Source organism: Lemur catta, chromosome 2, assembly GCF_020740605.2.
Source record: "Lemur catta isolate mLemCat1 chromosome 2, mLemCat1.pri, whole genome shotgun sequence".
Classification (NCBI taxonomy): Eukaryota; Metazoa; Chordata; class Mammalia; order Primates; family Lemuridae; genus Lemur; species Lemur catta.
In genome coordinates this window covers 115,773,791-115,800,448 of record NC_059129.1, presented here as the reverse complement: position 1 = coordinate 115,800,448, position 26,658 = coordinate 115,773,791, and the positions used below count along the sequence as shown (strand labels likewise).

The 26,658-nt window shown below is 39.8% G+C and overlaps 1 protein-coding gene across 1 annotated transcript in view; it reads right to left on the bottom strand.

Moving 5' to 3' along the window:
- Nucleotides 1-25,160, bottom strand: part of RSPO3 (R-spondin 3) — a 76,603-nt gene extending 51,443 nt beyond the window's left edge. The window contains exon 1 of the mRNA XM_045544316.1: nucleotides 24,762-25,160. Within this exon, the coding sequence (XP_045400272.1) occupies nucleotides 24,762-24,858 (97 nt within the window). The 5' untranslated portion in view covers nucleotides 24,859-25,160. The remainder of the gene's footprint in view (nucleotides 1-24,761) is intronic.
- Nucleotides 25,161-26,658: the final 1,498 nt, after the last annotated feature.

The window sequence follows — 26,658 nt, the reverse complement described above, 5'->3', positions numbered from 1 at the left end:
AAAGAACATTTGGTAAGAGAAAAAAATGTATTATCAGCAGACTTTGATAATACTTTGAATTTCTATACCACTTTTGTTTTCAAAGAATGCATCTCAAAAAGCTAAATTATCTGTGGTAATTGTTCTATGATTAAGTAAATAAGTAGAAGCTATGAAAATCATTGATTTTGAAACCCTTAACTAGGACTCAAAGAAATGCTGTAACTTACTGGACAAATAGTGAGTTTAGAGCAAACTTTAGAACTTAGCTCTTTGATATCTGGCACCTATCTCTTTCCACATAAATAAACTTCAGATGCATAACAGGGGACAGATAAGAGTGGGAAGATGGACAGAATTCATGGGAAATTTAAATTGGGACCTCCTGATCATAAATATGTTGTATACACAGTAAAATTAATATGTCTTTCCTTAAAATTAAGAAAGAGATAAGTGTCTTTTCTTAACTGGTTTATGAAGGTTAAGTGTACTAAGAGAGTACATGCTTGTTCATAACTTAAATCTATTTTCAGTGTCTGAACTGACAACATCCCCTGAATAAGGACTTCAATTTCTCTAGCTATTAAACAAGGCTTCCTACTCTCTCTCTTTTTGATAACCTTCAACTTGTGATATATAACTGATGTTAACAGTTCCTAAGGGACTTGTTATTGTCACGAGCGTTAATTGAACTTTGATAAAACATCCAGAGTTTTAATGGAATCAGAGCATTTGGTAAATATGCAACCTTTGGCTTCTTATTTTCGGTGTTTATGATGTATCAAACCAAATACAGTCCTGGAAACTACATCTGTTTCCATAACAATTTAAGTGCAAGCTTCAAGGATTTGCCTTGCTTTAATCTCCTTCTATAAAGCTCATTTACTAATGTACTAATATCTATTGTAAATTGCTATATGAAAGAAATCCATTATCACATGCTGCCAATTACCCCTGATGGTCATTTATTTGAGGCTAGAGAATTTCCAAAAATACAAAATTTAATAGACTTTAGGTTAAAATTAAATAAAACAGGGTTGACTGGTGTTAAAGTGTGCCAAATACAAGAAAGTAACTTATCAATTTTATAATTTAACTAAAAATTAATAGATTCAAATTTGATAAAAGTTATTTTTAACTACAAAACATGATACAGAATTCCCCCTAAAGCATTTTGTCTTCACAGCATTCACTGCTTGCTCTTCTGTACGTAGTGGCCTTAAAAGATCTAGAGAAGAAACCAAAGAAATTCCATAATCAAAGTTATTTTTACATCTGTTCTTTCCTCCATGTCTTCTCTTCTTACAAGATGTTCACATTGATTGTATGCTTTTTGAGGGAAGGGGTATGGTTGGTTTGATAATTTCTTGATAATTTTCTTGATAATTTTCTTGATAATTCCCAGCTTCTATACAGGGTGGCTATTTATTGAATAGGCTCTCAATAAACTGTTCTTGATTACTGAATGAATGAAGGCAATAAATATAAAAGATAAGATATTTATCTGTGCTTTTTGAGAATAATAAAGATGTTAAAGCAGTAAATATTTAACATAAAGTATCTACAATAATTGATCTTAAGTGGGCTATATCTATGAATATCTGGTAAAAGAATCAAGTTCCAAGTTATATACATTTTGAATGCTTAATTATACAAAAATCATTCCAAATAAAATAATAAAAGCTTTTTTAGATTTCATTTACTTCAGTAATCTGTTCACCTAGGGAAAATGTCGCGTATTTTTTTTCTTGTCTAAGTTAGGACAACACATTTCTACCATATCTTGGGACTTGATTGTTACAGAATCATATTTATGTTTAGAATAATATTACAGTCACTGAAAATTAAGAGATGTTTTGTGGTTCCTCTGGAATACTTGGCAATGTTCACTTTAAGAAAAATATAATGTTAAAAATTTGAATTACTTGGCAGTCTCTTTCAAACTCTGTTGGGTCGATCCAAGAAAATATTGCAAGTCTATGTTTCTTATTTGTTTATTAGTTAAAGCTTCCAAAGTAGAATTGACAATGGCTAGGTCTCCACAACCATTCAGGCAATCTGGGGGAGTTAGGTATAGACAGCAAAATGCGTACAAAGGCTTTTTTTTTTTTTCCTACTGAGCCTGTGCTTCTGCTGTATGTACAAAAGCTTTTCTGAATAAATATAATTACTAATTGGAAGATAACACTTTTTTATATTCTCAAACTAGGGTATCTGGATGAACAGAGGTCTACTCATAGTCCTCCATTATTACTTTTGATTAATAATTTGTTCTAAGGGCCACATGTTTATATGTCTGAATATATATACATATAGATCTTGCTATTTTTGAAATACTGTTTATTACCTGATGGTTTTAATGTTTTCATATACTGATGTTTTAATTATTAAATGAATTAAAATTCACCTATGGTATTTAAATATACATATGTATATGTGTGTTCCATATGTATGTATACATGTATGTATATACATATATAGACACATGCATGCATGCACACACATCCCTCCACACTTATTTGATTTGGTCTTTTACCAAAGGTATAAGGACAGACATTAATTAAACTCTAACAGCAAGTATAACAGTCTGTTGTGTCTTTTGTCCCACTGAATCTGAAAGCTTGTGCCTACACCAATGGGTTCACAGAATTCCTAATAGTCTCAGAGAGGAATGTATTCACCAGTTGTTGAATACAACCTAGTTGGTGCTCCACCATTATTATTATGTGGGGAAACATACTGTTTTTAGTGGAAATGGTTTCTTTGAGAACTTGGAAAGTCTTTCTTTTTCTCTTACTGAATAATAATTTCCTGCAGGGAGTCTAATATTTATACTCTATAAATACTTTAAAATAAAACCACAGCAATAGGGCAAACCTAACATTAAACAGCAATTAGCTAGACTTTCCACTAAAATCAAGTCAGTTCAATATATTAAGAAAATGGCTAGCAAATGATGGCAGCTGTAGAATTCCTGAAATCTAAGATATGATGAATATTTGGTAGCTAGATGCCAATTTAGTGGCCCGGCGCTATGCTGTGTCTGACCACATGCTACAGAATCAGTACTAGAAATGAAAAATAGAAGAAAAGTGGGTTTCATTCTACATGGCTTCAGTTCCCGACTCCCAGCTGCAGACCGGTACCAGTCTGTGGCCTTTTAGGAACTGGGAGCACTGCAGGAGGTGAGTGGCAGGTGAGCCAGCAAAGCTACATCTGTATTGACAGCTGCTCCCCATCCTTGCATCACTGCATAAGCTCCGCCTCCTGTTAGATCAATGGTAGCATTAGATTCTCACAGGAGCATGAACCCTACCAAGAACTGCACATGCGAGGGATCTAGGTTGCACACTCCTTATAAGAATCTAATGTCTGATGATCTCAGGTGGAGCTGAGGCGGTGATGCTAGTGCTGGGGAGCAACTGCAAATACAGATTATCATTAGCAGAGAGGTTTGACTGAGAGGTACGATAAATGTAATACGCTTGAATCATCCCCAAACCATCTTTCTCCTGGTCTGTGGAAAAACTGTCTTCCATGAAACCAGTCCCTGATGCTAAAAAGGTTGGGGACTGCTGGTATACGGATACACTGTGTAGACTGTGAGTAAGGTTTTTAACAAAACTTTCTGAGAGCTCACAATGTGCCCAACACTACATAGGATGCAGAAAACGCAGGGCTGAACAAGACTTCCAGTTCCTGATGTTATGATATTAATCAGTTAATAAGCAGGTAAACAAAGACTTAAGTGATTAAAGATGGTGATGAAGTATTGTGGAGGAAATAAACAGGTGGATAAGGCATAGAGTAACACTGGGGAGATCCTTTAAATACAGTGGTCAGGAGAGGCCCTTTAAGGTTTCTCTTTAGCTGAGACCTGGGGAATGAGGAGGATTCAGTCATGAAAACCCAAGGAAGAGTATTTTAGGGGAGTTGAAGGCCGTGGGGAAGAAGCAGGCAGGAGGAACAGCACAACAGGAACCAATAAGCCCACAGAGCTAAGAGTGACAGGAAATGACTAGAAAAGGGGGTCGGAGCTAGATCTTTGTGGGCCGAAGTAAAGAGCCTAAGTACATTTAGACTCTGCGTTTTTAATATCAGAAGAAAAGGAAAGAACACATTTTGCCTGATAGTTATTCACTATAATTTTTGTTAATTTTATGGGCCTTGGAGCAGAACCAGCATCTTGTATTCCATGAAAATATGTTTTATTATTAACTTTTCTACTAGAGAAGAATGTTCTAACTAGCAACAAACTTGGGAATTTACATCAAGATTCCACTCTTTGAAGAAACTGCGCATCAATCTACACATTCTTTGCTCTTGGGAACATTCCACTTCTCCTCTGTTCCTCCCCATCTTCCTCTAGCAGTAATTTTAGTTTCCTTCCAGGTTTTAAGTTTTCATTCTCTTTTACTGGAGTCTGTGTGTGTAAGGGATGAGGGAGAAGAAATAGGAAAGTTATGAAATATATAAAAGGTCATAAGAACAAAGTAAGAATAAAAAATAAAAAAATTAATGTTGCATATAATCTTTTCTTGTATTTTTCTAAATTCCTGCCATTAGCAATGCATACTGCAACAGTCTAAATAATTTAGAACAACCTTGTCATTTTCACTTCTAAAATAACCTTTCTTTTAGGATCTCAGTATTATGTTCTTTAATTCATTAAACGAATTAATAATCTATGGGCTAATTTCCAAGCTGATTCTGAAAAGTAGTGAAAACCATATTCATGTTCCTGTGACTGAACAGCTAGCTATAGTTGATACTGCTGCTGAAACTGTAACAAAAGCATTTGTAGAACCAAAATAGTTTTTTTCCCCTTAATCACAAGTAGAAAATCTATCATAAAGCTAACGCACTCTGCTATGGGTGTAAACATAAGGTACTGAATCAGCATCTCCAGCTGTCGCTAAGTGAGGGAAAGCTTCCCTTTCTCCAAGTGGCCATGTTCCCAAGTGGAGGTGAATAGAGGACAAGAGGGGGTGGAAAGGGGTAACTGAGACCCAGATTCTGTAGAGAGCCAGGACCTGTTGATGAGTTAGTGGGTGGTAATAACAGAGTTTTTCATGAGACAGATCCAACTGTGTTCATCCAACAGTGGGAATCATTATGTGCTCTGGTCTGGCTGAGAGAGGCATTCCTTTTTTTTTTTTTTAAAGGGGAGAAATAATTAGAAATCAACATAAACAGAAAATGCGATAGTTTAATGGTAATGAATCTGCATGGGTGTGAGTCCATAACTAACTTCACATTCTTGAATGAAACAAACTTCAGTCTGTGCTAAAAACAAACTCTACTTTGTTATATTATGAATAAACTTGGATCTTCTTGCCACATAGCATGCTAAAGTAGTGTATCTGGTGGCTGAAGCCTTAGCATAAGCAAACAGCAGACGAGGGACTTGTGGTATTTTAATAGGCACTAGACAGTGTGCAAATAGTGGGTATACCATTAAAAAAATCCAGCTTTGTGTGTCATATCTAAAGTCCTCAGCAAAAATAATAAATCAATTTTCTCCTAAATTTACAAAATGCTGACAGAAGAGGAGTATACATGCACCTTTGTGAATATGATGCATTTCTGTACTTAGTGCATGGTTCCCTGAATTGCCACCTCATTTGGAAATGGGCCCTGCACACTTCCCAGAGGACATAGGGACAGGGTGATGAAGTACTGGCTTTGGACTCATACAGAGTCGGGTTTTGAATCTCAGTCCTGACATTTTCTAGATGAATTACCAACATTTATCTTTTTTTCCCCCAGCTATTTTTAAAAATTAAAGTATTCAACATCCAGAGACTGTACTAGTGAGCGATCATACAAAGAAGAATAAAACCAATTATCTGTACACAGAAGTTCACACACAGTCTGATTATTTCTTTAGACAAAGTTTGCTTAATCTCTTTGAGCCTAGGCTTCTCTGTAACTTGGGAATATCTGCTTGATATATTATATTGAGAAGATGAAGTAAGATACTATTTAAAGTCCCTAGCACTCTTTTAGGCAATCATTAAAAAAATCAATGGGTATAAGACAGTTTGTTTTACTCAAGAGACACTAACTCCATCCTGTGTTGTCTCCATCTGGAGTTGAGGCAGCCGGCAGCTGTATGCAAAAATAACTCTCAAAAACTTCTAAGCAAGGAGGCTAAAAAGAGGGCAGATGCGGATACTTCTTTTTAATACAGGAGATGTGAGGACTCCTGTATTAGAAGCCAGGGACTCACTAATAGTCATAGAAATTGGCTACTTTTTAAGGAATACAGACACAGACCTTAATGGGTATTGTTGGTAGTCGCACACAACATTCTGGGCAAGAAGGTCTCTGGGGCTCTAGCAACTCACTGAAGACAAGCATGTACTTAGACTGAAAGAGGTAAGACATGCCATAGAAATGATGTCAGTATGGTGCAGAGAACCCAAAGGTCTATACCTGTGGTACCAAAACTCTACCATGTGTAAAAATAAACCTGGATTACTTGTTTAAAATGCAGATGCACAGGTTCCAATCCCAAAGATTTGATCTGGGAGTGAAGATGCCACCATCTTCACTTAGGTAGCCACATTTGTAAGAAGCACCCCAGGTAAATCTAACACAGGTGATATAAATACTATACTTTCAGTATCACACCATTACAACTTCACAAATAAGTGTTTATTCAGTGATTACTGGGAGCAGTCTTCTAAGTACTGATCTTACCAAGAGACAAAACACACTCTCTGTCTCAAGAAGCCTACAATAGTTAATAAAATAATTGTTTTATATTGTAAAGGCCATAAATATTTAGACTAGGAATTTAATGTAACAAGTTAAAAGGCAGGAGCAACTAATGATGGTCGAGGAATTCGAAGACTTAGAGCAGTTAAAAATAGTTATGGGGGTTGAAAGAAAAGAATAACAGATAAATGGAAAGGGAAAAATAGGGAAATGTTATGAACAGAATTCTTTATATAGGAATGCATAAAAAAATATTTGAGAGGATGGTGAATATAACTGTGGAATTTAAAAGGATCGTAAAGCTCTTCCATCTTTAAATTGTCAGATGAGAACACTGAGATCCACATAGGTAATTAGCTTCCAGCTGATGTAATCATAAACCTTTGGAATTTGGGGGGATCTAGTTCAAATCACTTCCCCGTAACAATCTACTTGATCATGTCTAGTGAAACAAATATTATGATATTTGGGGGCAACCCATACAATTATTTTATGGCAATATTTATTAATAAACATCCTCTCATCTCAAGCCTCAACCTGTGTCTCAAGAAGTTCTACCACCATAGAAGAGACCCAGTAAGTTTTCTCCTTTTTCCTTAAGATAGTTTGTCTAACAATGCTTGGCGCTCTTGCCTCGGGAAACTCCTTCTCCCATGATGAGCTCACACCTGGGTATTCAAATGTAACAGGACCTTAAGGATCTGCCAACTCACTTTGTCAGCCACTAAGAGTCCCAGCTATAGCAAAGATTTCCCCTAATCTACATGCCTTTATTGTCAAAACTAAAGAAATCTATACTAATAGTAGAAACCTCACAGTAGATATATGGGGATTGTGTCAGTGAAGGAAAGGCCAAGGACTTGTAGAAAAACAGAAATATCCCCTACAAGAATGCTGAAGCTAAGTTCTGCCACTTACTAGCCTTGCGATACTATACATATCACTTAACATCTTTGAGCTTGATCTGTAAAATGAATATGGTAAATCCTGTTGTGCCCATTTCCAAAGGGTATTGAAACAAATCAAATAAGATAATGATGAGAAAGTGTCTACATGCTGTACAAAATTATATTGATATAAGTTATTGCTTAAAATGAACAATATGATACTTTTCCAGCTCAGGGCCAGACTTTTTTTTTTTTTTTGAGGCAGAGTCTCACTCTGTTGCCCAGGCTAGAGTGCCGTGGCCTCAGCCTAGCTCACAGCAACCTCAAACTCCTCAGCTCAAGCGATCCTCCTGCCTCAGCCTCCCGAGTAGCTGGGACTACAGGCATGCGCCACCATGCTCGGCTAATTTCAGGGCCAGACTTGAATCCCCCGCCTCATTCCCAGGAATAGAATAAGAATATTCTCAATGAGGAAACTGACAACTGTATTTGGTGAGAGTACATTATATATTAATATAATTAGTTTGTCTTTAAAAATTGTGCCCTCATCATGAGTCTTCTTAGTTTAGGGTAACAGGTTATTGTAACTTTTTAAGGGATGACATCTCTTGGAGGAAGGATATAAAGAGATATGAAATAAATCCTCAGCCAACGAACAGATAATTCTCTCTGAGAAGACCATTATTAAACAAATGAAAAATCAGATTGCCAGAATATCCACAGAGCACTTCTCTGGAAAGTCAGTCCTTAGAATCATCTTCTGTGTAGCATTTTGGTGCTATCCAGTGACCACAGGAGTCATTTCCACTCTTGGCTCTACTGAAAAGTGACCTCAATCAAGTCACTTACTTCTCTGGCCTCTGTTTATCTTCTTCAGTAACACAAGGGGGCTATGTTGCGTACAGCATCACTCAAAATCTTTCTAGCTATTAAAACATTGTACACTGAGTAGACACGTGCTCTTTCTCTAGTATTCACTGTCTCAGTAAATGGCACTATCCAGTTAGTTGCTAAGGCCAGGAATCTAGGAACCCTCCTCATCTCCATCTCAAATCACCCTTTCCTCCTCAGTTAATAGAGTTAACGTCTTTCCATTTCTTACCACCACTGATGCTACCACTTAGCCATCAGAGGGCTCTTTTAGGAGCAATAGTTGTGAACTTACTGGGCCCCTGCTTTAAAAGCTTCTCATTGCCCTTCCCAAGTAACCACTCTGTCAAGTAGGCCTGTTTAATATCTTTCATCCTTACTTCTTCTTTAATGAGATATTACTGATTTTATTTTATTTTAGAGACTGGTCTCACTTTGTCACTTCTAAAATAAAATTTTATTTTATTTTAGAGGCTGGAGAGTGCAGTGATGCAATCATAGCTCACTGCAGCCTTGAATTTCTGGCCTCAAGGGATCCTTCTAGCTTAGCCTCCCAAAGTGCTGAGATTACAGGCATGAGCCACCACGCTGGGCCCTCTAATGAAGTATTCATAGTTTCATCTCAGCTGCAGAAACAGAGCTCTCCCTCATTTGAACTGCCTCTGGCGTTCTCCCGTAACAGGCTTAATGAAAAGCAGAGAGTAATGGAGAAAGCTGATCATGAGGTCAGAAGATCTGGGTGTACGTTTTAGGTCTACCATTTCTATGTCATTTTGATCTATTTCTTAATTGTTTTGAGACTCAGTTTCCTCATTTGTAGAATGGACAACAATATATTACAAAATTGTTGTGAGGGTCACATGACATAACGCATGCGAAAATAGCTGATAGTTTCCTTTGTTTATTCAAAACCCTTCACAAGTTAGTGATAACCTACAGAATAGAACTGAATCAAGTTATTTTCAAGACTCTAAATTTTGGCAGCTGACATCTTTAAAGCTATCAACCGATGTTAGGAAAGGTCATCAACAGTCCTCAACAGACTTACATAAGAAATCCAAATAACTTGTTGACATGTGTTTGCCAAACTGGTGCTTTAAGTAGATTAGATTGTATGTTCCATGTCGTGGTCAAGAGGTTACCATAAAAGGTTTGAAAAATGCCTCGGAGAGATGGACAAAAATGCACTATTTTTAAACATACAATATTTTAGTGTTTGTTTGGTAAAAGTAATTCCAGTTAATGAACTAGTGTGAAAGTTCAGCTATAGAAATTAGTCAATGTGCCGAAAATGGAAATTCCCTCTGCCAAACTATGCCACTCCATTACAAGCTTTACCTAACAATGCCAACTACGTTTACAGAGCGCATAGCAAACTTCCGATGATTGTCACAAACGTTATGCTACGTGATGACTCCCATTCATTGGTCATAAATTTTAAGACAAGAAAATGCTGGGAGGCCTAATAAATCCCAGTGTTTTCAGTTGATCTTCCTTCCACCTTCCTGCTTCATTCCTACGTACTGTCTAGTACAGCTGTATCCCTGTTTTCCAGAGAAAAATGTGGGGATGTAGTAGGCTCATTGTAAACCATATAATTAATTTCCCATTCTATTTAAACAAGTTAACATAATATTATACAGCTTGGAAATGATATCTAGGTGTCCTAAATAAATATTGTTTTTTAATTTTGACTTCCTGTTTTCTTTCCTTAACCACCGTGAATGCTACAAGGGCAGGTTTCAGATATGTTTTGCTCACTTTTGTAATCCCAGCACATAATAAATGTTTATTAAATAGCTGTTAAATGATTCAATGAATATATGATATCTTAGCTAGGGCTAAGTTCAATTGCAACTTTTTTCACATATTTCTCTCCCAATAAGATTTCTTTCTTATTTGGTAACTTTTGAAAAATATGGTCTAAAAATTCCATGAAAGTACAAAGAGAAACCTATACTTTTGAATTCAAGCCCTAACTCCACATTCTTGAATTTGTGACAGACAACTAAGGTTAGGGCCTGGTATAAGAATGGAAAGGGAAAGCTCATTGATCTTACTGTTAGAAGGATCAGTTTTCTGCTTTCAGATAAATGAAAGATTATGAGCCCCATTTTATAGTGGATACAACTGACTCACAGACTAAATGATTTGTCTAAATTATCTAGCAGTGTATAAATGAAAATCAATCCCCCTGCCTCCTACTGTGGGATTTTTCTCACTACAGTTCAAACTCAAGAAAGCCTAGTTTGTAAGAAGGTCATTAGAAAGATATGATTCTTCTCCAATGAAGTTTCCATTTCATATCCCATAGATCCCTTTTTATTATTTTCTTTGCTCAGTTATAATAAATACAGTATTCAAGAGGGATTCTATTGGAAACTCAGCAGTGAATGACTGCCAGTATATGTTTGAAGCAAAACAAGGAGGAATTAAATTCCATTGTAGATGTTTTAATATTATTTATGTAGAACTTATTTCTAAAATGCTTTTTCACAGGAAAAAAATCTTAATGTAAAGTTAAAAACATCCTACTTCTGTAAAGGACAAAAAAATTCTGGTTATCAATGAGAAATCTTAGATTGGGATTTATTAACAAAGAAATTGAATTAAAATTCATAGCTTTTTATATTTCAATGTAGGCCTTACAACATCAAGGGAAGGAAGAAACAATAACTTGTTTAAAAGATGTATACCTTTTCTAGTCATGTATCACAGGAAGCATTAATACTGTAGAATTAATTTGAAATTGAGTCAACGAAGTCTCTGATACTTTAAATGGCTTAGCTGTGTAATCCCTAGTATATAATAAACATTTGAAAATGCTGTGCAAGCAGGAAAATGAAACACTGGTACCCTTTCACCCTTGAGGCCTGGGGTACCACCCTGTTTTAATATATAATATTTAATATAAGCCTAAGAGCTCAGTCATTATACCTTTTAATAGTTCTTGAATAATAACATAAAAACCAGAGTTTACATCAGATCAGATTTCAGATACATTACTTCATTTTGAGGAGAATACGGAGAAATAGCCAAGAACTGCATTTGAACTGACGTGGTGATTAGAAGATTTGTAATTGCCCCCAACTTTTTTAAACTATTAAAGCACCAGCAGCCAATTTTTCCTATATTCAATTATAATGGACTCATTTTCCTACATTTTATGCATATGAAAAAAGTCACCTCTTTAGCGATAACTTAAAATATTTTACAGATCAAATTACACACAACTCATTCATTCACCTCTTGATTCTTTTTCTTTTAGTCTTTTCTCTAGTGGACAGTATCAAAATCTATGCATCAGATAGCATCAGACCTGCTGTTGCAAACATTAATAAGATCTATCATTCAGGAACAGTTACTTACACTTTGTTTAATCTTTAATGGAAAGGATTTCTCTAAATATTTACACCAGAACAGTTGTCAGAATGAGTCCTGCAAAATTGCTGGCATACTCCCAGGAGCAAGGGGGCTGCTGTGTGGAGGAGGGGAGATTCCTGGTCATACAATTTTAAGCAGCCCTAGAATTTCAGGGAGCTGCCTGCTAGAATATGAAGGGTTTGTATTAACAAAAAGGTACTTCAGTGTGCAGAGCCGTTCAAGTAAAGTATTAGAACAGCCACTTTAGTTTATTGCTCTTGTAAAAATGACTCTCCATTTGCTTCAGGTTTAAAGTAAAGGGATTATTTAGGTTTCAGAGACCCAGTAAATAAATTGTCTATGAGGAAAGAAATTTGTACAAGAAGTGTGAAGAAACACCAAATTTATTCTATGCAATGGTCCTCAAGGTGGTGAATATGTAGAAGAAACTTGTTCCTTCCCTGAGTGGCTAAGTAGAGCCAGCAGACAAGACTTAGTGGAAGTGACAACTGAAATCTGCCCAGATAAATGCCAAGATAAATGCAGCAATGTTTTATAAATTAACTCGGCTGTCTGCATGTTTATTTTTTCTTTGGAATATTCTAAAATTAAGAGTGTTCAACTCATTTTAGCAACTGTTTTAGAATTTGGGGAGTGTATGAGGAAGTGAGTTTCAGCTAGGAAGGGTGAAGAAAATATCCCGCATTAAAAAATCTTAGCAATTTTCATGTGAAAAGAGCTCTTACCTGATGAACTATATAGCACTTCTGCCCAACAGCCTGTGAACTAAATAGTTTGGTTAAAAACTATTATATAAAGGTTTTCTGAGATTGTAAGCTCTCCTTTTATAGCATGAACAACATATTAAGTTGAGAGGTAAACTGTTTCAAACAAATTTCTGGAATGTCAGTGGGATGTCCACATAATGCTGAAAATAGTAGTGGTAGCCTGAAATAGTTTGGGGCTCCTCTTCTCACTGGAACTCTCACTTATTCTATCAGAAATTAAACTTTGGGATATGGTCACATAATACCCACAGGTCTGAAAATACACATGAATCAGGAGCTGGTCCTTTTTTTTTTTTTTTGAGACAGACTGTCGCTTTGTTGCCCTGGCTAGAGTGAGTGCCCTGGCGTCAGCCTAGCTCACAGCAACCTCAAACTCCTGGGCTGAAGCGATCCTACTGCCTCAGCCTCCCGAGTAGCTGGGACTACAGGCATGAGCCACCATGCCCAGCTAATTTTTTCTATATATATTTTAGTTGGCCAGATAATTTCTATTTTTTTTTTAGTAGAGACGGGGTCTCGCTCTTGCTGAGGCTGGTCTTGAACTCCTGACCTCAAGCGATCCACCCGCCTCGGCCTCCCAGAGTGCTAGGATTACAGGCATGAGCCACCGCGCCCGGCCTGGGAGCTGGTCCTTGAGGCTTATCACCCATCCACATATTTAGACAGAGAACTAGTAGTCTAAGCTCAAAGGAATACTGAAATATACTGAGGTCATTCTGAAACATAAAGGAATTTGAAACTTAACCACTATAAGGACTGTGACCAGTGGTAGCTCTGTGCCTTTGTTCAATTAAAGATTCATCACATGAATTGGTGGACTATCCTTTCTAAGTATTCCAGCCAGTAGTTTCAAGGACAAACTTTCACTTCAGTTATTAAACACAGACACATTTGCACTACTTGAATATTTTCCTATGGAACGGTTTAACAGTCTTTTAATTTCTCAAATATTAAAGGTTTAAAGTTACAGCACCACTTATTTGCTGATAATTTCTACTTAGCTATTTATAACACTATGTTTCTAAAATGTATTGTTTTAAATGTAAGAAATCATGAGTTTGCTCTTGACCTTTCTAGCTCTAGAGATTTTACAACTCCTGTCCTGATGTAATGTACTGCCATTTTCTTGTTGCCAAATGTTGCTTCAATAATGTTATATCTAAGTTGACCTAAGGATGTTTACAAGAATTCCTTCCCTTCCCTTTCCATCCTAGTCAGACACCTCTTTTATGAAGACCTAGACTAAATTCCTTGGGTTCTTTTTATCTACTCAGGAAGGGAGGAGGAGAACTTGCAGTGATGGCAGCAGGAGTTTTCTATGTGGGCACGTGCGCTCACACAGGCAGACAAGGTGGTTTATAAGAGGATGCTGACATGAACTATGCACGTCCTGACAGCATGTTTCCATCTCTTACATGCTTAGGCTGAATAACCTATTGAGAAAAAAAAAATGGGTGGAAAAGCATTGTTTTCTGATGGATTTCCTGCTCTCTGTAACTCATGATTGCTCCCAATCCTTAGGGAGGAGTAACGAGGTCTGACCGCAGAGCAATGGCTAAGCTTGCTGTGATGACCTTCCTTCCAAGGAGCCTGGCTTTCCTCAGTCTAATTACTTTTGGCAATTGTGGTTATTGGGATTTGGCCTAGTGACTCATTGGAACCCAAATTTTCCCAAAGAGCCCCCTTAACAAGCAGAATTAAGTCTGACAGGAAGCCCAGACTTCCACCTCCCTTTTACACGGAGCTCTCCCGGTTTATGGCAAGATTTGAAAATCCTTCATGGACTAGAAAAGACTAATAAACAAGATTTAATGAAGATAACTACTCAAAGAAGAGCACATTAGAAGTGAAGTAAAAACATTAAGTTCATGACCAAACCACCTACCGCAAAACTTAACCCATGAAGTTAGGGTTAAAACTATGCTATTTATAGTAGTTTTACTGATCATCAGTAGCTAATCGAAAGTGAGTCGGGAATTGTAGAAACTATAAAAGAAAGGGACATTTATTTCTTGTTAGGCAGTTTCCTAGCCATTAAGTGTTTCCTAAAAACAAGGAGGAGGACTTTAGGGCACATTACCAATCATCTGGTAAGACATAAAAAAACAGTTGTTTATTATTAAGTAGCTTTGAACAAAAATTGAGTATGTCTGAGACCCCATCTTCTACAAGTTTTTTATGTACTCACCCCCCATCCACAGCACAGTTCAGCAGCAAGCCTCCTCACCCATGGTTTGCACCTCTCCTAGCAGCAGTGTTCTTACTCTATGAAGCCAGCCTTTATTGTAAATTCACTATTATGTCCCACTGTGTGCACTTCACTCTTTTTTCTTGGACTCTTTGGGACGATTCTCTATCACTGCGGTCCCCAATCCCCAGGCTGCAGACTGGTGTCAGTCCGTGGCCTGTTAGGGACCAGCCACAGAGTTCCACTGCCCCTCACCCCTCCCGTGGGAAAACTGTCTTCCATGAAACTTAGGAACCTAGGAAAGGGGGTGGGGGGATTCACAGCAGGAGGTGAGTGGCAGGCAAGCCAGCATGAAGCTTCATCTATATTTATAGCTCCTCCCCATATCAGATAGTCTTGTCTGCACCAGTAAGTGCTACAAGTTTAACAATACTCTATTGATAAACAATAAGGGCTATCAGATTACTTTATATGCTAAACTACTATTTGTTCAAATGACATATGTTAATATCTCATGTCTTATCACACTCAACACATGTTTATTTTGCCTGTCTAACCCTCATAAAACTGGAGTTGTTTTTCGACAGTTGCTCAACTGCAATTGCTATTCTTGAATTAAGGGTCTGACAATATTTCTCAGTCTTGCCTGCACACCAGGACTACTTTGAGAAATATGAATATACAGGCCCCCTCTCCAGAAATTGTTTCAGTTTGTCTAGGGTGGGGTCTGGACATTAGTATTTTTTTTAAAAGATCCCTGGGTGATTCTAAGGTGAACTCAGGATTGAGTATCTCTGTACCAAGTCCCATAAAGCAAGAATTCAGAGTGGAGGTTACTGTTAATGCTCATGGTAAAAGTAATATAAATAACAAATTTTATGAAGCACTATAAAGATGACTTTTCTGGATAACAAACACTAGCCAGTGAAATATCTATTGTGGTTGTAAATTACATGGAAGGATTTTGATTTTTAACTGCAAAATTATAGACTTTGTCTACATCCTCATGCCTATGTTAACTTTCTCTTGGATGTGCACACCGTAGATAGAAAGAATAATCTTAGAGTATTTCATATAAACTGTGCAATCCCATTCTTTCTAATAAAAAAATCAGCAACTTTTTATGCTTAAAAACCATCAATAGAGCAGGTTTAAAGAAAAAGAGGACAATGGGTAGAAAAAAGGAGATGTCGGGGGCGGGGTATACTTGAATACCAGAAGCAACCTCTATAGTAAGTGTCTGAAAAAAAACTTGTGGTTTGTTAAGAGGAAGGAGGAAAGAAAAGAGAGTAAGAAAAGGAAAAAGTAAAGTGGAGTTTCAGAAGAGGCTCCCATGATTGCCTCAAGTACCAATCCCAATAGTTAAGGTGGAGTGAAGAACTCAAGCAAGGACCTGGGCTCTGGAATCAAGCCTAGACTGGAATTCCAGGTCCATCACATCTTCCCTGAATGAGAGACTAAAGTGGGACTACTGGCACATTCCTTACAGGTAGGTGTGGGTGTAAAGATTCAATGAGATAATTTTTGTAAAAACATCAAGTATAGGGTCTGGCACTCACAGGTGATTAAAACATGGGAGCTATTTAAGTAATTATTACTATCATAACACTCAATTTAACAAATATATATGCATATTAAGATAAAAATATATATAAATAGGACAGGGGCCCTAGAGTTACGGAGCTATCGTGTGCCACAAGATATTTACACATACTTTGGCACATTATCTTACCTCTTTCTTATTAGCAAAATGTGACAGGTATTTCCTCCACTTATATGACAGCCTTTGTCAGGTTGACTCTGCTCATACTCATAAGATCCTTTTGCATAATAGAACATAACAATGAGAAATTACTGTTCTTTTTCTTACCAACTTATTGAGCATATGTTAAGAAAACAGTGTTCTAAAATAAGCAGCTCACAAATTCTGTTATTTTATATTGTGCGGTAGTGGTTTGTATAATGTGGTTATAAAATGGGGGCTGCTTTACCACTTACTTTCAGGAATGTGCTTTGTATTGGGGTATAATTATAAATATGCTTACCAGCTAGTTTTCTGAGGACAATTTTTGGGAGTGAATATAGTACACTGCGTTATTGTGTATTTGTTTTAGAAAGGTGTTTTAAGGGAACTAAATCTAATCCCATGCCAATGCCAACTGCTCAGAAGAGGACTGGGAGGAGAATAAACTGCTTCTGGTACGGCAGCTCCAAAATGGGTTAAGAAGAAAAAGAGAGAGAGAGAGAGAGAGAGAGAGAGAGAGAGAGAGAGAGAGCGAGCGAGCTTGGGGCCTCCCTGCTACTGAGGATGGAAAAATTACTCAGTGGAGATGTAGAGGGAATCCCCACACTGTGTAGATGGACTGGAGTTTAGCCCATCCTAAGATTCTCTTCTTTTAAGAGAACACACTTCGTAGAGAAAGTATTTGGAAGTAGAATGCTATTGTTATGAATAGATACTAGATCCAAATTGAATGGTTCAAAAATTCATTTTTACACCTTATGGAAACTTCTCTTTCATTACCATAAAGTGTTTCAAGTCTCCTTATCATCTGTGGCAAGGTAACAGAGTTCCACAGGCGATGAGACTTCTAAGTATAAATCTTCAGCTGCAAGATTTGGCAACTAACATCTATAGCGCATACCAGGGACCATTCCCTTATGTAATACTTACTATAAAAGTAAGAAACCACAGTGGAGAATGATATATTAAACTATTGAAAATAGATGAAGAATCTTAATGTAATTAATTTTATTTTTACACCACCAAGAAGAGTGAGTCTCAATGTCAGGACTGCAAACACTTTTGATAATAATAAACATCTCTTTTATGTGAGTGACTCTGAAGTACTCATTTTCAGCCCTTGATACTCTAAGAAACTAATTCTGAGTTCTTAAACATTCTTCTGACTCCTTAAAGTAAAGATAGTTCAAAAGAAAAAGAGATTTCCTACAAAACTGCTTCCTCTACTTTTCTTTTTGTCTCTCTCCGTTATTTTTCCATTCACCCAGACCTGAGTCCTTATATTACAAAGTTTGTGCCAAACATGACCTTCCTTTCCTTTCCCCTTCATATCAAATTAATTTCCAAGAAATATTGATTTGATCAAAAGAACTCATCTGCTGTGTATACCCTCTTGCTCAATCATTCACTGTCATAGAATAGGGCCTCATTCCCTTAAAGCTAGACTAATATAATCACTTTTTTTTTTTTTATCTGCACAGGCCACCTCTGAAAGCCTGGTATGGTAGGGAAGCTTTGAAGCATCCCCCTAGTTGGTATTTCAAACCAGGTCCCTGTGACCCTAAGCCCAAGGACAAAAGCAACCTGTTATAGAGCGAGTATGCTGATTGATGATGTGGCCATGGTTTTCAGACACTAAAAATTGTGAAGGATGGGGCATATCATAATTAATTAATTATTCACATTGATAATATCACTCATTAGTTAATATCTATGTGATGAATTTACTTATAATAAATGAACACTTATATTTGTTTGTACTCTTAATTTTTATCTGCTAAACTTAGTTGAATAAGGCCAGTAAGTTACTGTTCTCATATCAAAAGATTACAAGTTGAAGAGACTATAGGGGTCACTTAGATATAAACTCTTGATCAACCTCCTCATTTTCCAGAAGAGGAACTGTCAGCCTAGTGTGGTTAGGGACTTGCCTGGGTTAATGCCTTGGTTATCCAGACATTGGTAGCAGCACTGGATCTAGAATCCAGGTCTTCAACTTCTCAGGCTGCCTTTACCCAACAAACACTGGAGAGTCTTCCTTCTCGGGTCTCAGACTCTACCACAAATTTATGATACTTGCTATTAATGAAATTCTTAACGGTCAGATAGAACACGAATAAGGTGGTGTTTTAAAGACTAGATGGGATTTTTACATAAAATATAAAGAAAGTTAAAAGCTATTCAATATATGTAATTGGGCAATCATATTCTTTAGTACCACTGAATTTTCCCTAAAATACTTCCAGAAGAATTTTAGCTGCAGCAGATGGTAACTAGGTCCTTTGCCGAGATTATAAATAAGGCAGAAATGCTCTTATCAGATAAGAGGCACCTGTAAACATATTTTTTAAAAATGAATTTTTTAAATTATTCAAACTGTTCACATGTGAAAATAATTAAGGTATTTTGCTTAAAAGTTTCATGTTATTGAGACCTTTGGAGCAAAAAATGGGATTTTTTAAAGCACTCATGACACTTACATATTTAGCATTCCCAGCACCCCCACAATCTCTGAGAATGGAACATTCCATTCTTTTCAGTATTACTTGATGACTATTTTAATCAGAATGCTAGTAATATTCCTGAATGGAAAGATCTGATGGCCAGAATTAAAGAAACAGAAAAAATCGGCAGCACCTCTTGCAGACGTATACTTTACACTTTAGGTATTTTGTTAAGGTATAACTGCAAAGCATTTGAAATGTATAAAGTTGTCCAACAGATGATAAATTTTAAGATAATTCAAGCATATTAAACCCTGAGAAAAATCCAAAATCAAGAAAGCAATCTACATCTCTCAAAATCAAATGCAAGGCAAAAAAGCCTTTATAATTTATGATGGAACATTTTCTCAAATTATCATTCTAAAAAGAATGCCAACATACAATGCACTGTTAGGAGAAGAAATAGTCCTAACCAAGTCAAACATATAATTTCAACACACTGTCTTGCATGATCCTTACCATGCTCTCAAAACTGAATGATGTTTTCCTAATGGTAACCAAAGTTGATTCTTACATTTCATGAAACACAATATCCACTCTGATGGCATTTCAAGAATTCTCTACTCGGAAAAGAATTTTTTGGGGGTGGGGATAGGTTGTGTGAATGAACAGTGAAGGAGAGAGAGGTTAGGGCAATGTCCAGAATGAACATTTGGATAGAGATTAAGGGGAAAAGATGATTTAGTAAATCACTATATCTAGAAGAGTTTTATTTTTTAATAGTTCATTTTTATAATTACAGAAGGATCTTTAGGTCTTAACTCTACAAAGGCTTCTGATTACATAGTATTCTATCAACATTACATAAAATTCAAAAGAACTATTGCATCTAAAAATAGATTAACCATTTAACTAGAAAATATTTTAGACATTTAATAGCAATCTAGAGATGTCTTTACAGATTCAAATCATCTAAATGGATCAGACAACAACTAAATTCAGTTTGTAGTAGTGTAGCAAGGTTTACCCCATAAAAATTTGAAAATCAAATTTTACTACATGTTGTAATTTCCATTCATTACTTTCTGGGGACCTAATTTGTAGAATATTAAATGCCAGGGAAATATTTAATGGAGAAATAATTTAGCAAAGCTTACCTACTTACAAGTTTAAATACTGTTCATATTTCATGCTTAGGAAAATATTAAAATAATTACATTAAATCAATTTCACATTCATTCTTATATTCTCAATTACTTTCATTAGAGAGTAACTTGGGACTCAAAAGACAATTTTAAAATGATCATTTCTAATGATCTTGGTAAAATCCTTCTATTGAAGTAATAAACAAAGAATTAAAATAGTATAAAGCGAAGGACATTTTAAGAAACAACCCTGATAGTATAATGATGATTAAATTAGAATTACAGAGAGTTTTTGCTTATATTTAGATGTTGCCACTACTGACTATGAGTTTGAATTTGTCTTTGATTTATACAGATATTCACATGACATGTAATAGAATATACTTTCTCTAGCAAATTTTGTCCATGTCTCTATCTGTAAAACAATGTCTCTCTCAAAAGCAAGATAGACGGTGACAAATGGAGACAGGTGAGAAAAATGCACTGTAGTCAATATCCAAACCCAACTTTCATCCAAAATTAGTATTACAGAATGCATAGTAGAATTAAAGATTTTTTCTATTTTATCAGTTAACTTGTTATTTTCCAGGATTAGCAATATAATCACCAAGCGTGTATCATAATTTCAAAGAATGGCTCAACCTCTGAAAAAATGTTATGAGCAATGACCAGTATATTCCAGTAAGTCTGTTTTTATTTTATTAGCATTAATATTATTTCCTTTGTATTCTTGCTCTTTTCCCAGACTTCTTTATGAAAGAATTGTAAAAGTTTTATTGATTACACAATGGGCACTTTTCAATTATCATGCACAAATGGCTTTTCAAAGCTTGCATTTATCTAGAATCTGAGCAACTAAAACCCAAGTAATAGTTGGCATCAAGTAAAAAGGATACTAAATGGCACCTGATGTTTCTAACAATAGCCTTCTGGCACAATATGATCCTACAATATCTTCTGGATAATTTAATAATATTATATTCTATATAGCAAACTTTATGATTATTATTATTTAATTCTTTGACATTGGTCACCAATACATAATACATATAAATATCAGTTCAAAAACTTCCAGTCAAGGAGAACAGCTATTCTCTAAACATATTGGATTAAATGATGGTCTGGAGACAATCAACTTTATTACTTAATAAGCCTGATGTCTTTTCTATGACATGGATCAGCATATAAAATAAATGTATAAATAACTATGAGATTCATGGCAGGAGCTAAGTTCCACTTACTGGCTGTATGGCTTTGTGTAGGTCACTTAATTCCTGTTTCTCAGGCCCTTTCTTCAGAAAATGGGAAGATAAATACCTGCCTCTACACTTCAGGTGGCTACTTCAGGGCCCAAATGAATAATACAAGTGAAAACGTGATACACCAGGAAGGTATTATAGTTATTATTACAGCAGAAATGCTTTTTAATTTTATTAGCACACAACCTGGACTTCAGAGGTTGACTTTACCAAGCTGCAAAGGCTGAGCTGGAAATAAAACAAAAACTGAGTTCGAGGTTCTTGATTTGGGATGCTATACTTAAAGCTAAGGCATGCCTCTAAAAAGACTGCTGGTTGGGGAGTTTTAAATAAAAATTATATTTAATTTTTATCTTGAATAAATTCAATTTTGTCACCTCTAGGAGCTGTATATTAATTCAAATAGATAAAAAGTTATTGTGTATTTATTCACCCATAACTTAATAGATTTTTAAAAATCACAAGACTCCTGTCTTAAATTGTTGTTTCTTTTATATGAGGAAACGCTAGTTTGTAACAACTAGTATCACTGGTTTGTAACCAAGTAGAGACAAATGGAATAACGGTTGTTTTAGGGAAACAGGACAGTACTGACGCTGCTTTATTTGCTCTTTCTAAGGATGAGCCATGGTTATTTAGACCTGACAACATATAACACTGCAAATGAATATCTACCTTAGTTTACAAGAAACTTTTCTACTAAAACAACCAGAGATCTCTTTTTTTAAAAAAAGCCTTGAAAAACAGTTCTTACACCTTAATTTTGTACCTCTAATATCTTTAGTGGTTGTTTTAAATGTTTCGGAAAGTTAAGCTATTTATCTACAGGCCAGAAGGATATTCTCAAATATTCACTTTGGTTGTTTCTTGAAGAAAAAAATAGAAAAATCAGCCTCTTTTTAAAATACGTTTGACCGATATCTTATTTTTTTTTATTTTAAAAAATTTTTCTAGTTCCTATTTGATAAAAAAAGGTTTTTATTCATTTTTAAGAGGTTTCCAATCAAATTATATATAAGAGTTTGTGCATATACAGATTGACTTTGAGTTTCTGGGCTCTACCCTCCACCACCCCTTCCTTATTCTCCAAAATGTCATCTTGCACCTGCCAATACAGTGTCGTCTGTCTCCTCGGAGGACGCAAGGGGTCGCCCCTCTCCCAGGATTGCAACAGCAAACCAAGCCGCCAAAGGAGACTCCAGTGAGAAGGAGCATCGCCTGCAGGCGTTCTCTCCCAAACCCACTCCCACAGAATAATTGGAATTTCAGCCTAATTCCACCCACTCCCTCTTTGATCCCCTCAACACAACCAGAGGGCGCCTTTGACTTGGCCGTGACGCTATTAAGACAGCTAGAAAAGCAGTTTCCCTTTGGACTCCAAGACTCCTCTCCAGTCCCAGCCTAGAGGTGCAGCATCCCGCTGCGCCTCAACGACCTGGGCAGCTTCACGCGGCAGCTTCCTGGACCTTGGTCCTCGCTGGGGGAGGTGGGAACAAATGGACAGCAAGCTTTCCTTCCAGCGTCTTCCTTCAGAAACAGGGGCCCCAAAGCTGCAGAGATGCCTCTGACACTTTGACACTCAGTACCCTGCCCCGCCTCGGCAAGTGTGTGACTCCCGGCGGGGGGTCCTCCGTGGAGTGGGATGGAGGTGTCAATGAGCACAGGCTGGAAGAGCAGATAGGAAGCCGCAGGCAAGGCTCCTGCCCGCCCTCTCCCCTCTTTCCCTAGCGACCGGAGACTCAATGTCCCAGCTCAGACCCTGCGAGGAGGGGAGACAGGGACGCCAGGCGCAAGGGCACCCCTGAGCCCCAGGCCGCTCCTTCCGCGAGGGGGCCTCATGGCCTGAATGAAAGCGTGGGTGGGGGAGTTACAAAGAATACACACCATTCAGAGGCCAAGAATAATAAATCGGATGCCCTGACATATTTAGTTTAGGCTCTCCTGCCCCCTGCTACGCGATCTCTAGGCGGCGCGGCCGGACCAGAGCCCCCGGCGCTCGGGCCGGGCCACGTTCCTTAGAGGCAATTTTCAGGTGAATCAAACCTTGTCTGGCCCAGGCGAGCGGCACAAAGGGAGCTTTCAGGGGACCCTCATGCCCAGGAGCAGGGCTGGGACAAACAGCGGCCGAGAAGCGATTACTAAATTTCCAGCTTACACAAGCCCGTGTTGTGTCCCCCGCGCTGCCTCCTCTGCTGCCCCGAGGGACTTCCCTGGCGGGACGCGCGCGGAAGGCTCCGCGCCGGGGACGGACGGGGCGCGGCCCCTGGTCCTGCGCTGCCCCGCCGCGGAGGTCCGAGGGGCCAAGGCAGCGACTGCGCTCTCTGCGCTTCCGGAGCTCTAAGGAGGTTTATTTCTCCCTCTCCCAAACAGCGTCCCCAACGACGGAGCCAGGGTCTCCCCCGGGGGCTCCGGGATCCGCGAAGGGACTCCCCACGCGAGTACACGCACTAGAACGGCGAGCGCAGCGGACTACCCCGGAGCAGGGTGAGGTGCCACCCTCGCTCTTGTCCTCTTATCTCGGGAAGATGCCACCTTTGACACACACGAAACCTAGTTGGGGGTGCCCGTCTAATCCCAGCTAGGGCACTTCTTAAGAAGCCTGCACAGGCCAGCCTTCCAAGTAACAGGATAAGGGACAGGGAGGAGGCGAGCACGAGTGTCTAGGGGGAACCCCACCCTCAGTACGTGTGTGTCTCAGGGGACACACTTGAAAGGGCCTGAGATGGTAAAAGCGCTCACACGTGACAGGCAACAGAGTAACTGGAAACCCGGCACCTCCGACTCCCAGCGGCTGAGGTTCGGCTGTCTTCAGACCCCCGAGCGTGGGACGCCGGGCGGCTCAGCGAACGCGCAGACGCGCGAGCCCCCCGCGCCTCACGCGCCCTTTTGCTCCACTCGTGCGTGGCGGGGCTGCGGCCGCGCAGGCGCTGGCTCGCTCGCCGGCTCTCCCCGCGCAGCTCGAGGGCCCAGCCGGGGTATCCTCGCGCCAGACGGCGACCCAAGGGGAGCTGCTGCCCCGGCCGCGCCCCCAGGCACTCGCGGTCCCCGTCCGGTCTTCAAAAGGAAAGCGCAGATTCCCTAGAGCGAGTCTAACCGCCGACAGAACTTCCCCGCGAACCTGAGTTATGAGGGGGCAGGAGCTACGTTAGCTCCGGGAATGCCCGAAGAGATGCCGGGGAAGAGAGGGGCGCGGAGGGGCAGCGTGGAAGACGCCGTCAGTGTCCCCAGAGCCCAGACTGTTCTCTCCTCGGGGAGGCGTGGGGTGCAGGGCGGGAGGACCGCCGCCTCTGGGAGCCAACTCCGGACAGGCAAAGCGACCCGACAGGTGAACGCGGCGGGAGGGAGCAAATGCGTAAAAACCCTGCACTTACTTCTTCGCTGGCGCCTTCCCCGGGAGGCGTTTTGGCTGCCGATGTATTCCATAAAGTTCAAAATGATAAAAAACCAAGGAATCAGTCGCAAGTGCATAGTAACCCAGTAATGTTTCCCTTCCTTTTCTCCTTTATAGTTTTGATAATTATATTTAATGTTTTAAAAATATATGTAGGTGTTAGGCGTATATATAGAGAACCCGAGCAGCGGGACTTCTCCACTCAGATCCGACAGGCGTGCTGTGATGGCAAGCGAAGCGGGGCGGGTGGACGGGGCAACCAACTATTGTATTTTCAAATTGTCCAAGCACAGAACCGCGGCGGCTTCTTTGGGGTGGCTGTCATCCCCGCGAAGGAGCGTTCCAGGAGCCGCGGGGGCGGCCGCAGGTAGCATGGTGGGCGGCGGCGGCCGCAGGCGGGATCCAGGCGGGCGGGCGGGCGGCGGCGGCGGCCCCTTGGGCTCAGAAGCTGCGGCGGCAGCGGCGGGGGCCCCGGGAGCGCAGGGGAACGGCCGCCGTGGGCACCGCGGCCATGGCCAAGGGGCGGCGGAGAGACCCCGAACTGCTTCTGGCGTTCTCGAGCAGGAGCTGCACCAGTGTTGGGCTGGGCTCCCGGGAGCACCCCATAGGGGAGGAGGAGGAGAGGGAGGGGGAGAGAAGGGGGGATGGCTGCGGGGGGCGGGGGGAGCTCGGGGGCGGGGAAGGAAACTGCTGGAGCAACAACCCTGAGCGACCTCAATAACTTTCAATTTCAAGAGGGAAAGAGGGAGCTGGAAAAGTACAGGCGTTGCAATTTGGCAGAGGGACGGGAAGAGGCGCCTAAGGGGTCCTGGGTCTGCGGCGGAGCATCTCTGGACAACGCAAAGACGGCGGGAGAACGCGAGCTGGGAGAGTGGGCGAAGAGTCCCCAGAAGGGCAGCTCCGGCGGGGAGAGTGGGCGCGCTGGGGCTGGGAGTGCTGAGGCCGAAGGTTCAGCGGGCGAGAGTCCTCCCCCTCGACCCCCGTCCGGCTCCTCTCCGCGGCCTCAGGCTGGGCGCCCCGAGCTTTTGGTAGCGGAGCACCCTCGCTGCCCTGCACCCGCCCCCCCCTCCAAAGCCAGGGCGCAAGGACTGGCCCCAGGGCAGCTCGCTCCTCGCCCCCTTGGCAGATCGCTGGAGGGTTTCTGGCTGCGGACTCTTCTCAGCTTTCCTGACCCTCTCCTCTGTTGCCTTTCTTTCTTTCAATAAAAGTAGCTGCAGTTGGTCGCTGGGCTGGTCGTCCCGAGGAAACTCAGTGGGCGCCACCACTCAGCTCCACCGAGGTTTACCTGCTCCGAGGGGGGAGGACCCAGAGGTGTGTGCGCTCAGGATAATTCGGTTGGAAATGCAATTGTGCTAGGGCTTTCTTCCAAACCAAGCCTTTGCTGTGGCTCTGGAAGATTCCTCCTCCTGTTAGGCAATTCCCTCCGTAGTCAGCTCGCCATCGCTTGGCGCGCTCCCTCTCACCCTCTCTGTCTCCTAATGTTCTTGAGAGGATCTGTTGTGCATTTTGATTTCTCATCTAGGGGACTGGGAATAATATTTGGAAAGGTTTTTCCAGTCTTGAGGAGGAAGAGGAAGGTCCATGACTTTCTTCTATTTCTAGCGCAACTGGGGACCCACGGCAGCAGAGAATAGGATTCACTGGCCCACCCCGGGTTTGAGAACAGAGGGCAGCACCTCTGAGCGGTGTACACCCCGGCTGTTAGTCAATGGTGAGCTCCCCGCCTCTTTTCGCCAGTAGCACAAGCCGTTGAGCTTTCAGTAGTTACTGAAAGAAGTATTATTTAGTTGAAAGTCACAAGCTCACAAAGCGATTTTTATATAAACCCATCCTATGTGTTGTATTTAACAAAATATCTTAAGGACTACACTCTGTTA